Raw genomic sequence first — 13217 nt, forward strand, 5'->3', positions numbered from 1 at the left:
GGTCCAGATCCACGGGTGAGCCACGAACTTCTTAGAGTGCAGCCCAGTCTGCTGCCAGGACAGACAAGAAGGGGCCTGATTCCAGCCTCCCAGGCTTCCAGAAGGAGGCGGCCGCACTGGAAGCCCAGGCAGGACAGTCCTGCATGGTCCGGGCCGGGAGATCTGGTCTGTCCATTCTGGGCGGGGCGCTCAGGGCCGCTGAGAGCCCTGCACTCAGGTCCTGCTTCCCTGCAGCGTGTGTGTGTGTGTGTGTGTGTGTGTGCGTGCGTGCGTGCGTGCGTGCGTGCGTGCGTGTGTGTGTGTGTGTGTGTGTGTAGAGGGGGCTGACGGCTCCTATGGCTCCCATCCCAGGCACTGCGCTGTCTTTGAGGGGAGGCACGGGGAGAGGTAGGGGCACAGAAGCCATTGGAGAGGAGAACCCATCGCGGAACTCCTTGGACACTGGCTCGCCCCACCCGGGGACCCGCCTGCCCATCGTGGGCCGCATGTCATCCCCCAGCCCCCCACCCCCGAGGGCAGGGCGCCTGCTCTTTCAAAAGCACAGGGTCTCACATGAAGGGGACCCAGTGGGGGCGGTCAGCCCCCTCCTGATGCTGAGTTGGGGAGAATGCACCCCCTTGACTGGGCGATGGGACCCTGTGAGGAAAGAGGTGGCGGCCCCAACCAAGTTGGGGCCCGGCTGAGAGATGGGAACACGGGAGCCAAGTGCAGGGCCTGGAGACCAGGCCAACAGGAGGGGCACCTCAGGCCCTGGCCGGGCTCTCCAACTGTGACATTGTAGATTTAGGAGACCTGGGGCAGGTGACTGAAATGTGATGGGGGTCTAAACTGCACCCTGAATGGGGCTTAAAGAAGGTGTGAAGGATGTTACTGAGACAGTGACAGTCACTGGAAGACAGACTCTGTGTCAGGACATCCTGCTCCATCCATTTAAATCCCTGAGATCTGTGACCTTTGCGTGGCTACGCAGGATTGTTAGAGCAGGTGCGTGCGGACATATCTGGGGCACAATTCAGGCTGCAACCAGCTTGCAAGTGGTTCCAGAAAACACAGTGTGCGCACAGGAAGCACAGCACACACACATGCAGGCGCACAGCACAAATATATTCACACGCTAGCATATGAACACACACGCACGCATATGCCCATGCACACACTAACGTGTGCACGTGCACGTACCTATGCACATGTATGCAAACAGGCACATGCACACGCATAGCGCACACACAGGGAATAAAGTGAATTCGTAAAGCATTCATTCCTGAACACAAGTGAGGCTGACATGTATTCTTCCCTTTTTCTTAGCTTTGATGATTTTCACAATAAAAAGTTTAAGAAAAAAGTTAATGGCAAATGACTTTTGGTTCATAGGACTTTCCGACGTTACTCCACAAATATTATAAAACATGAGAAATGAACGTAGATATTACATGTGTCCATTAACGGACGAATGGAGAAGCAAAACATGGTCCATCCATAAAAGGGAACGTTATTCAGCCTAAAAAGGAAGGCAATTCTGACACAGGCTGCAGCAGGGATGAACCTTGAGGGCATTATGCTCAGTGATGTAAGCTAGACACAAAAAAACAAACAGTGCTTGATCCACTCATACAAGGGCCCTAGAGCAGTCGGAAACATAGAGACAGAAAGTAGGGTGGTGGGTGCCAGGGGCTGAGGGAGGGACCATGGGGAGTGAGTGTTTAACGGGGACTGTTTCAGTTTTGCAAGATGAGAAAGTTCTGGAGGAGGATGGCGGTCAGGGTTGCACAACAGTGCGAATTACTTCATGACCCTGAAATGTGCACTTAAAAATGGTTAAGACAGTAAATTTTATGTTACGTGTATCTGACCACAATTTTTAAAACATTTTAAAAAACAACAGGAAATAGTCCATGAATGCGACAAGATGCACAACTTCACTAACAACCGAGGGATTAAAACCATAAGAAAACGACTGTGCACACACCTACCGGAATGGCAGACATGAAGACACAGGATCAAATATCAGCAGGACGTGGAGCAATGGAAAGCCTGGTGCGCAGCGGGCGGTGCAACCACTTCTGAAACAATCTGGCCTCAGAGAGCGCGCTCCGTGCACACAGACCCACAGTGTTCCTCCCAGCTGACCACAAACCCCCCAGCCCTGCACCAGGACACACGGACATGGACTCCACAGCCACAGGAGCCAAACCTGAGAGAACCTGAAGGCCATCGCAAGCGGATGCAGAAATAAACCATGCACGCTCCTAGGAAGGAATATTCCACAGCAATGGAGTACATAGTGTTTAAAGGTAGTAAAACTATAAAAATTATTTTTTAAAAAACTATATTCCCAAGATGAAAGAATCTCATGGACACAATGCTGAGCCATCAAGAGCAATAAAGCAGCGAGCACGGTCCACCCACTTACGGACTTTGGAACTAGGCAAAGCTGGGCTGCGTTGTTTAGGGACGCGTGCTTGGGCGTAAGCTATGAGGACAAGTCACTAACACTACATCAGGAGAGCAGTTTCCTCACGGCGGGGGGGAGGCTGGGACGAGGGAAGGGCACTCCTGGGTGTCCACTCATCAGGTTCTGTTTCTTGATGTTTATGATTATCTTTTACATGTATATAACCTAATCCTTAATATGTACTTACAGCTTATCATTATTCTTTATTAAAAAGGTGGTCTCCCCAATAAAGTAGAAGGAGACCTGCTTCTCCCAGGGAAGAAAAGGAATAGTTTCTACCAGTGAGGTATCGATACCATGGCTGCTTCAACCATCAAGCCTGACAGCAACTCCCGTGAGAGGGGCACCGGGGCCACGACACTCAGAAGGAGGCTCTGGGGCCTCAGTCCTGGGTCACTGCCTCTGAGGAGCCCACGGCACCTGGTCAGAGTTCCCAGTCATTCCGTGCACGACCCTTTGGCCTTGGTTGCTCTGGCACAGCTCAGCCAGCACCATCGCTGGGAGAGAAAGAAGAAACGTGCAGAAGAGGGAACCGGGCTTCAAGCTGACCCACCTCCTTCTACGGAGACGATGCCACAGTCCCTAAGAGAGGACAGCAAGGCCACAGAGTTATTTGTAGTGAGGTGGATGGGCCTTACGTCTGTCATACAGAGTGAAGTAAGTCAGAAAGAGAAAAACAAATACCATATGCTAACACACATATATGGAATCTAAAAAAAAAAAAAAACCGTTCTGAAGAACCTAGGGGCAGGACAGGAATAAAGATGCAGACATAGAGAATGGACTTGAGGACACGGGGAGGGGGAAGGGTAAGCTGGGATGAAGTGAGAGAGTGGCATGGACTTATATATATATATACATACTACCAAATGTAAAATAGATAGCTAGTGGGAAGCAGCCGCACAGCACAGGGAGATCAGCTCGGTGCTTTGTGACCACCTAGAAGGGTGGGATAGGGAGGGTGGGAGGGAGGGAGACGCAAGAGGGAGGAGGGGATATGGGGATATATGTATACGTACAGCTGATTCACTTCGTTATACAGCAGAAACTAACACAACATTGTGAAGCAATTATACCCCAACAAAAATGTTAAATAAAAAATAAAATAAAAAAGACTAGTGTCTGTTACTCATCAGGAATTCCTCAGCATACATTCACTGAAAGCGCACTGAAATGTAGGTGCAAGAAGGAAGGGAAGGATTAACATTCACAGGACTCCCTCTGAATGCCAGAGTAATGATAGGCATTTCTGCCTAACTTTCTGCTGGAATTTCAGTGAATGCTACATTCGGCCTCCTGATCTCCGTGTCCCACCTTGGGAAATATGCTCTCCAGAGTGTCCTAGTTTATGCTTGGTGGGAATGGAGCCCACATCACTCTCACCCCACAGACCACAGCCACCCCAGAAGGAGACAGACAGTGCTGGTAGGAGGGGCCCTCTATTACCCTGAACCCACTTTGGGTTTAGAGAAGAAGAGAGTACACAGAGGAAGCGGAAAACCCCAGTGTTCAAGAGCACTGATTTGGAGAAATGTCATGAAGCTGCCCCGAAAGAAGCCCATGAAAATTTTTATTACTGGGACCAGTGAACTCAGGTCAAGACCCAGCTGCTGACTCAGGTCTCTCTCCGGGCCAAAGTCTCAGGCTCAATTTGCTCTCTTAGAGTTTACAAAAGATTACAGGGCACCAACAAGTGGTTTTTCAAGATTTATTTCGGAGCGCTGATCAGCGACCTATCAAAGAGACCTGATGTGAGAACATCGATGCCTCTCGACCGCCCCTGACGTACAGAAACCCGCCGTCCTCTCCTGCAGACTTCAAGAACGTGATATTCATCTTTGCCATCTTATTACTGATTTCACCATATATATTGATATTACTTCTACATTACCAGTGGTTGTACAGGGGTCGGGAGGCTGGTTTATAATTTATTTATCACCTACTACACTTCCTTAACTCTGGAGGTCTTGACATTTTTAACATTGGTGGCCACACCAAAGAGGAGTGCAGCTATGCAGGCATAAATGCGACCAAAGACCAGTTTCAAATATAGGATCGAGGCTTGGCTTGTTTCTACTGAGCGAATTCTCCTTGAACTGGGTCCGCTGTCCATGCTCCCTCCAGGACCTCTCTTTAAGCACAGTGGAGGCTCCCAGCCTACACGGCAATGGCAATTCCTTCTATTGTTGCAAATTCCTCTATGATTGCGTTTCTTAGGGGGACAGTTATAAGTTATTGCATCTATACGAGCACTGCAGGTGCTGTTGAGACAGAACCTCTCAGGAGCACAGGGGGTACCACTTCTCACATGACCAACATCAGTTGTTTCTGGGGAATAGTGACGGCCTACTCCCCAGCACCAGACCCCTGAGATCTCTGACTGATGGAATGAAACATGTTCCTGCAACCGGGGAACATGAGTGACATTGCTACACTGCAGCCTTCCACATTTTATGTCTGCTTCTCCACAAGCAGCATGGTTCAACACCCTATCATTTCTTGTACAGTGTCCAAATCGATTGGCTTTTTGATTTACTGTATAGCAGACATCATGAGCATTAGTAGCGTGTCTTCCAAAGATTTCTCTGCAGTGCATGGTGCAGTCAGTGCAGTTTCCATGACAGCAGTAGCCTTCTTCAGTACAGGGCGTTCCAGCCTGCATACAAAAGTCTTCCGGGCATTGACTGGTTGTTCCAAAACAGCACTCTGGAAGATCACATGTATTTTGGATTGGTCTGCCGAGTGTCCCAGGTTCAGACTAGGTACAGTCTGTACAGCATAGTCCTTCATTACAAGTAGCCCCTTCCGCCAACATACAGTCATACTCGCAGCATTTGTTGCTATAACACTGCTTGAAGGGGCCACAGTCACACTGCTCCCAATCCTCTACTATGTAGTTTCCACAACGCGTCTTTATCAGGCTTTCATTAAAATAGCTCACCGTCATGTTAAATATACAACTGCCCCGTATCGCTACTATGTTCCACCAGTGCCCGATGGAGCAGTCACTGAAGGCATCTGTCAAGCCTGGGTATTTTGCCATAAGGCAGGTGGTCCTTCGCATGCAATAGCAGTTATCACCGTCATACCACAGACCAAAACTTCTCCCAATGAGTTGGGTTGACACAATAGCTAATATTAAGTAATGTCTGCCTAGATAACCAACGAAGAGCAGGCTACGACTGGTGTTACACACGGGATAGGTCTCTGGCTCAAACTGGCCTGGCCGTGGTCCATCACGGATTACCATCAAGGACGAAGTGCTTTCTATGACTCGTCTGAAATTCTTCGCGTGATAACGAGCGTATGCACCACCTGGTACTCTATAGTCATTCATGACAGTTGGATCTCTTTCATTAAATAGTGCCACTGCGACTAGATAGAACCTGACAGCAAGACCCTGTTGAAAGGAGTCCACTATACTACACATATGTACCAGGGTTTCCACACACTTAGACACACTGTTGTATAAGCGATACATTGAATTAGAATATTGAACAAATCCTTTCATGATTCCCTTATGTGCTGCAAACACCCTAGCACCACTCCTGGGGGCTACACTGACATCTGCTTCAGGGAACAGTGGGTGTCTATCCCCCTTGTGTCCCGGTCCATATGCAGGTCCTGTTGCACTGGCATCTGCCACTATCTGAGAAACCACATGTTCAAACCTTTCCGAATCCTTGAGGGGTTTGATTTCATACGCAAGGTCATCCAACTTCATGACACCTTCAAGACCCCCATAGCACGTGTCCACGGTGACCATGGAAAAAGGAATCTCCTCCAGGTAGCCGAGGTAGTAACAATCTGAAGGGACGAAGGGGTAGTCCATCTGCAAGGCTCCTTGGTCATCCAGAGTCATCAGCAGCAGGTGTCTGGGCCAAAATAATTTCTTGCGCCGCATGTGGATAACGTGCCTCTGGCCCCCAAAACGCAGGCTGTAGGAGAGCCAGCCTGGCGTCTGAACACCCTTGCCTCGGTGCAACTCCTTCCTGGGTATCACCAACTCCGAAGAGAGGTAGCGCCACGAGGGACGGCCTTGAGAGCACTGGACTGGAGCCAGTACTGCCCAGAGTCCAAGCAGCAAGACGGCTGCCCCCAGAGTGACCTGGCCCTCTGCCAGCCTTGGGGCTCTGCTCAGGGACACCTGCCAGTGAGTTAAAAGCAGGATCCCAGGGGAGCCAGGTCGACACCATCTGCTGTGGCCACTTCCTAAAAAGGAGACAGGGATAGAGCAAAAGAGGTCACTGGGTGGGTCTCCTAATGGGATTAGGTAACAGTCCCAGGGCGTGGCAGTGGATAGGTCTGGATATGAACTCAGCCAGGGCTGAGGTGGGAGAGCGGAGGACTATGTCCATGAGTGCTACCGTGGAACTGAGGGCTTACGGGGTCAGCATCGTTCCTCAATGCTCTGTAAAACCCTTCAGAGGCCACCATCTGGTGCTCCCTTATTTATCAGATTTTATTTTCCTTGCCCCAGCGGGTGAGGAGAGACCCTGCTCCTGACCACGAGAGCCCCAGGGGTGCGCCCTCTAGTCCTTCTCTGTGGTTCTTTCCTGGACGGCGGTAGGTTCCTCCCACGCATGTGCTGATCCCTTCTCTCTGTTGGTTCCCAATGTGAGAGAACAAATGTTTCACTCTTGTGAAATTTTGTACTTGTTTTGAGGGGAGGAAAAAAATCTAGTTATCAGGTCATGATCAGAAGAAAAATTTCATTGTCCTCCAGACTACAAATATTTCCCTGCCGTTTAAACCGGATGTGATCGGGGATGAACTTCCAAGGTAGGACATTTACTCCTTGCCTTCTGCCTGCTGTTCTGTATTCCTCCCCATCCCAACTGGGCCTGCTCATCCCTGATGGATCTAACACACCGGCTAATTTTCCCCTCTGAGAGGGCAAGAGTTAAACGCTCGTTCACTTCCACATTAGGGTTTTCGCAGAGCACAGGATGAGGAGCATAGAAATCTAATGATGTTTCCCTTACCCCCTGTGCAGCCCCAGGGCTTCACCCTACGTGCTCCCAGTTCTGCTGTCTCAAACGAATTCCCACTGACCTTCTGAATGTTAATTCTACTCTTTAATTAATTTATACCCTGTACAAGATGATGTACTCTTTTCCCTCTATTCACCATTTAATTATGCTTACACATATGGCTTTTAGCTTTTTGCTTCTCATTTCTTTCTTCTCCCATCTTCTATCTGGGCCTGTTTTCATTTTACTGTAAAATTATATCTCACAATCTCCTTTGGTGCCTGTTAGCTGACAATGGACGCTAACTTGTTTTTTCATACTATGTCTTCCATTAAAGTACTTTCTTCAGCATGGAATGCTTTCTTAAGGCCCAGTTTCATAGGTACAGTACTACAGACCTGCACTAATTCCCCCCTCAGAATCCGGAGGCCACAAGCCCTTCTGTCTGCCTACACATCATGATGAGAAGTCTGACTTAACTACATATCTTAAACCACTTGAAGAGAATCAGACTTTTCCTTCAGAAATGGGATGATGGGATGAGGCCATGTGCCCGTGTGACTCAGGATTTTTCTCTCTTCCCAGGTACCCAGGCTGAGAACCACATTGTACAAAGGCATGAGGGAGAGGTGGTCTCCATGGAGAGGCTCGGCCTCACCTGTGTCGTCCACATGTTCCCAATTTCAGAATATCCCCTGTGGAGGATCCACATTCACCCAGGGAAGGGGCTGGAGCGGCTGCTGTGGCCTGGGCTCAGGGGCACACTCAGGACAGCATGACCTCCAGTCCTGAGTCAGCATCTCCAGGGACACAACCAAGAAACAAGTGTTCTCACAGCTGTGCAGCTCCAAGGCCAGGAGTGCAGGCAGGTACAGCTGTGCCCGAGACACTGCAGTCCGAGTGCGTGGTGAGCCAGACACAAGCCTCCTCGCAGGGGCAGGTGTGGGGGGCTGCGGGTAACAGTCAGGGTCTCCCAGGAGATCTCAGGGCCTCAGAGGGAGGTCAGTGCTGCCAACGCAAGGCTGATCGCAGGAGCAGGCGCAGATGGAGGTTCAGGGCTGCTCCCTGCCGGGGTCTGGGGCTTCCTCTCCTTAGAGCAGTCTCCCCCAGCCCATCTCTGCCTCGTGATTCTATGCTTAACTCTAAAACCTCTGAATTAGGAAGATGTGCTGCCACAGGAGGAAAACACTCCCATGCACAGAAGGCAGAGTCCCTTACGACTGTTTACTCCTGTCCATAAATACCAGTTAATTCTCAAAACTTCTGAAGTAAGTTGGCTAAATCCATACAAGAGGCTCTGCTGCAGTCAACGACGCAGCACTACACGGCACAGCTCAGAGCACAACTAGCCAGCGAGCAGCACCTTAAAGTGCATGACGGGTATCAGGCGACAGCGGCATCACACACCCAAAGCGAGAGGAGGCAGGCCCTGGTGGTGGCGGTTATTGACTTGACACCACGCTCACAGCACCAACAGTATTAACAGTGGACATCAAGGCGATGCATGGTGACACCCATCCCCCCCAAAGCTCCATATAGAAGTTCAGTCTGATGATGTCACAGGCACACAGGAAAGGAATCTGAAAAATTTATCACCTCCATTACTGAGGTGTCTGTTGAGAGCAGGGCAGACCTCTCAAGAACATCAGAAATGGTTTGAGAGCACCAGCAATGGAGACGGATTAGGGTTTTTAATGTGGTTCCTGGGTGTGGGAGGGTTAAGTGTTGTGCTCACAGGCGGGGCTCACGTGGTTTTGATCTCCCACCTGCATCGAAGGAGGGAGAAGCTGTGCTTCTCACCAAATTTCCCAGCAGTGGGCAGAGGAAGAAGAGAGGAGTGAACTTTAAGGTGTCAGCTCTCAAACAGCAGAAGATAGAGTAGGACTATTTCTTCCACTTAACACCTGCAAAAACTAACTGAAAAGAAAGGAGAAAAGGGCCGTTATGGATAGAAAACAATCTGAGTCCTTAGAAAGTGGGGAGAATGATTATATGTTGGTTAGCAATAATAAGAAATAGCAGAAAAGGAGTTCTTCAGTCTCTCCCCACTTCTAAGGACAAGGCTTCCAATATGAAAATTCCTCGTCAAGCTCAAGGGTAAAGTCCACCCATGGGCTGCAGGAGCTCACAGCTCCCTCCGCAGACAGGGCTGAGGTCCCTGGGGAAGGCAGAGCTGTGGTCCGGAAGAAGAGGAGGCTGTGGGTTCTTCTCCTCTGCCTGGTGACACCTCCCCAGGTGTCAGGTGTCACCTGACAAGGGTCGCAGGTGTCAGACACGGGGCTGTGGGGATGACTGACAGCGACTGATTCTCCTTGTTGCCAGGTGTCCTGTCCCAGGTGCAGGTACAGGAGTTGGGCCCAGGACCGCACCTTGCACACCCTCTCCCTCACCTGTGCTGTCTCTGGATTCCTCATCCCAACCAGTGGTTATTGCTGGAGCTGGGATCCATCAGCCCTTGGGGTAGGGGCTGCACTGGTCATCAGGAATATGCTAGAAAGATGACACAGCCCCAGCCCCAGCCCCTAGGAGTTAACTCCCCATCTCCAGAGACACACCCAGGAACCAGTTCTCCCTGCAGCTGAGCTCTGTAACCACCGAGGGCATGGCTGCAGACTGTTCGAGGGACACAGTGAGGGGAGGTCAGGGTGAGCCCAGACAGAAACCTCCCTGCAGGGAGACAGGAGGGTCTGGGCTGCAGGTTTCACTGAGGACCATGAGGCAGGGCTGAGGCCCCCAGGGGTGCTCAGGACCCACTGAGCACAGAGACCAGCCACACGAGCAGGTGTGGATGAAGGCGGAGGTTTCCTGCCACAGCCTGTGGTTCCCTCTGCGTCTCACCATCTCTCGTAGACCCTCTGTACGTTTGTAATTGTTTGCCAACCATAGATCTCTGATTAGAAGCTTCTGCTCTAACACGAGCACACAGTCTCATGTGCGCCAATGCAGAGTCCCACCTACGGAGCCAGAAATGACTGCTCACGGCCACCAGAAGCAGGGATGTGGGGAGGCCTGAGGATGTGTGGGAGGAGGGATGTGTGAGGCCTGGCTGCTGCTTTCCTATCAGACTGGGAGAACAGATCTCAACAGAAATCCTAGACAAGGACAGTCTTTGCCGTCCTGGTCCCAGCCAGACGGAGCCTAAGGCTGGGCGAGTCCCTGAGAGAAGCTGATGGATTTTCAATCTAACCTTCCTCTCACCAGACTCAACGCTGAACAGTGAACGCTCATCAGGCTGTCTCTTCTTCTGTGAATCAGTTTTCTTTCTCCTTCATCTTTTTGTCCCCAAACCCTTTCTCCTTCCACTCTCTGAAAAGGGGTCGTGACCTTTCTGTGGTCTAAACCCCAGGGGCAGACCCTTTACCTGGAGCTTAGGTGTGGCCCAGGCTGTGGCTCCTGCAGGCACCTGGGAAGGTGTGATGGGACTTTCAGACTTGCTGTGGACCAGGACGTGCCTGCTGTCCTTTGCACGTGCACTCGCTGGGGAAGCTAAGTGGACACGAGTACTCAAGGGAGTGATGTTTGTTTAGACACAACGGGATGTGGAGTTTGAACTTGTCCTCATCAAACTCTTGTGGGGTCACCACCCTGACCTGTGGCTTCCAGCAGAGCCTGATGGACACTCCGCTGTGCTGGGAGCTCTGGAGGATGGAGGCTGTGCGGCCGGTCGGAGACATACAACCTTCTTGGGGCCAGACGTCAGTCAGGAAGGCCAGGCTGGAAATCTCGAGTAGCAGATGAAGCTGCTGTCCACTGTGGAACTGCATCTTCTTCAGGTCTGCTGTGATTGAACCAGGCCCAACCAGGTTATTTAGGATAAGATGTCTAGGTTAGAGTAAAATGATGGTAGAATTTAACAACATCTACAAAATACCTTCGGGGTAACGCCTGGATGAGGGATTGACTGAATAACTGGAGACGGAGCCCAGGCCAGCTGACACATAAAACTGACCATTGCCGTTGTTATTTTGTATTTTACATTTGCCTAAAGAAGCAGGTTCATATTATCAATAACTACGCTAAGGTATTTTTTCAGTTATTTCAGGTCACCTGAAAAGCAGTCATCGAAAATGGATTCCATGTGTACGGAATTTGTTTTTAGGAAAGTATGTTTGTGATGCTGAGAGTGACGTCAGCCCTGATGCAGCTCTGACCCTGAGTGACAGAGAGAGAAGTAAGATTGGATGGGACACCAAGTGTCCTTCAGTCCAAGGAAGGACCAGCGGGGGCATCTTCGAGCCCAAGTCGTCCTTCGGAGGACCCCCACACCTCACTGTTACGGCCCTGCCTCGGCATCAGCTGTGCAAGGACTGAATCCAGACACCTCACCGTGGAGTCTGGGCCGAGCTGCTTTGTCTTTGTTGCTATTTTACAAGGTAACTGATGGAGAACAAGAGATACTGAGGATGTGAGGGGATACGAGTGAGGGAATCAGTGGATGTGTGCCAGTCTCCTGACCAGGACGTCTCTGTGTTTGCAGAGGTCCAGCTGGTGGAGTCTGAGGGAGGCTTGGTGTAGCCTGGGGGGTCTCTGAGACTCTCCTGTGCAGCCTCTGGAGTCACTTTCAGTAGCTACTGGATGAGCTGGGTGTGCCAGGCTCCAGGGAAGGGGCTGGAGTGGGTCTCATCCATTAATACTGGTACTGGTAGCACTAACGATGCAGACTCTGTGAAGGACTGATTTGTGATCTCCAGAGACAATGCCAGGAACATGCTATATCTGCAAACGGACAGCCTGAGAGCCGTGGACAGGAACCATGCATTACTGTGCAAGAGACACAATAAAGGGAGATCAGTGTGAGTCCAGACACAAACCTCCCTGCGGGGAGACAGGAGGGGCTGGGCTGCAGGGTGTAATCAGGACACCACGGAGTTCTCTGGATTCAGGAGCACGAGGTCTAGTCTCAGGGACAGGGCAGGTGCAGTGGCCTTAGCAGTAGATACCCTGGACAACAAATAACCCCATCTTCTCATTTATAATAAACTATTGGGCCATTGTCCAAAAACTGTCCCCTTTGGTGTAAAAGTATCTGGGAATCTCTTGCCTCAAAGATACCTAAAACGTAAATCAAAATGACGCATATTTCCATGTACGCTAAGACCTACAATGCCTTACTAGGGCAGTATTTATTTCCTTTGGAGTTATAGACTTTACTAATAGCAACTAAACTACTCATTTTATTTTCAATACACACAATGTAGGGTCTTGGAATACCATTCAATAGAACCATCATGTCCCTGATAGGTCCGAGACAGATGTTTGATATTAGAAACATAATGCTCTTCTCAAATAATTCCTTTCCAAATTCCAGTCTGGCACATAATCCCCTGAATGTTTCTCTCCCTTTCCCCATGGCTTGATTTATTTTTTAATATATTTTACTATCTTTCCCCCATATCCTTCCCTAAACTATCATGACACATCCTTTCCCCCATATCCTTCCCCCAAAAGGGTTGGACACCAGATCTAGGGCACATACTCTCCTGGAAGCACTAACCATAACCTCCTACAGGGCAGGTGGCTCATTTGATACAGGACCCTATATGTCCACAAACAACAACAATACCAGAGACTGGTCAAGCACAGCTCACATCATCCTGATGATCGCTGATCTACTTAGTAACGGTCTAGTTGTTTTCAGTAAATTATAATTGGAAGCCCACTCTGCCAGAGACGCTGCTTCAAACAACCATGGCAAATGCTGAGACCCACATCCACTGCAACAGGAACTCACTTGGAGGTTCTCCAGTCCACATCCCGGATGATACCTGTCCAACTCAAGACCTTCCCATTGG

General features: G+C 50.1%; 2 protein-coding genes across 2 annotated transcripts; both read right to left on the reverse strand.

The window, feature by feature from the left end:
• Positions 1 to 4394: 4394 nt before the first annotated feature.
• Positions 4395 to 5702, reverse strand: LOC309838369 (disintegrin and metalloproteinase domain-containing protein 21-like; the record flags this gene model as incomplete). The annotated part of the gene is given in 2 exon segments (XM_082679438.1): positions 4395 to 5210; positions 5214 to 5702. Coding segments are annotated over 2 exon segments (1305 nt in total).
• Positions 5703 to 5904: 202 nt separating this feature from the next.
• Positions 5905 to 8098, reverse strand: LOC309838370 (disintegrin and metalloproteinase domain-containing protein 20-like; the record flags this gene model as incomplete). Its single annotated transcript, XM_082679439.1, has 3 exons — positions 5905 to 5913; positions 6018 to 6599; positions 8084 to 8098. The coding sequence occupies 3 exons, from the start codon at positions 8096 to 8098 to the stop codon at positions 5905 to 5907; spliced, it is 606 nt and encodes a 201-aa protein (XP_082535565.1).
• Between the last annotated feature and the right edge of the window lie 5119 nt (positions 8099 to 13217).

This window comes from Grampus griseus, assembly GCF_964374135.1.
Source record: "Grampus griseus genome assembly, chromosome: 20".
Classification (NCBI taxonomy): Eukaryota; Metazoa; Chordata; class Mammalia; order Artiodactyla; family Delphinidae; genus Grampus; species Grampus griseus.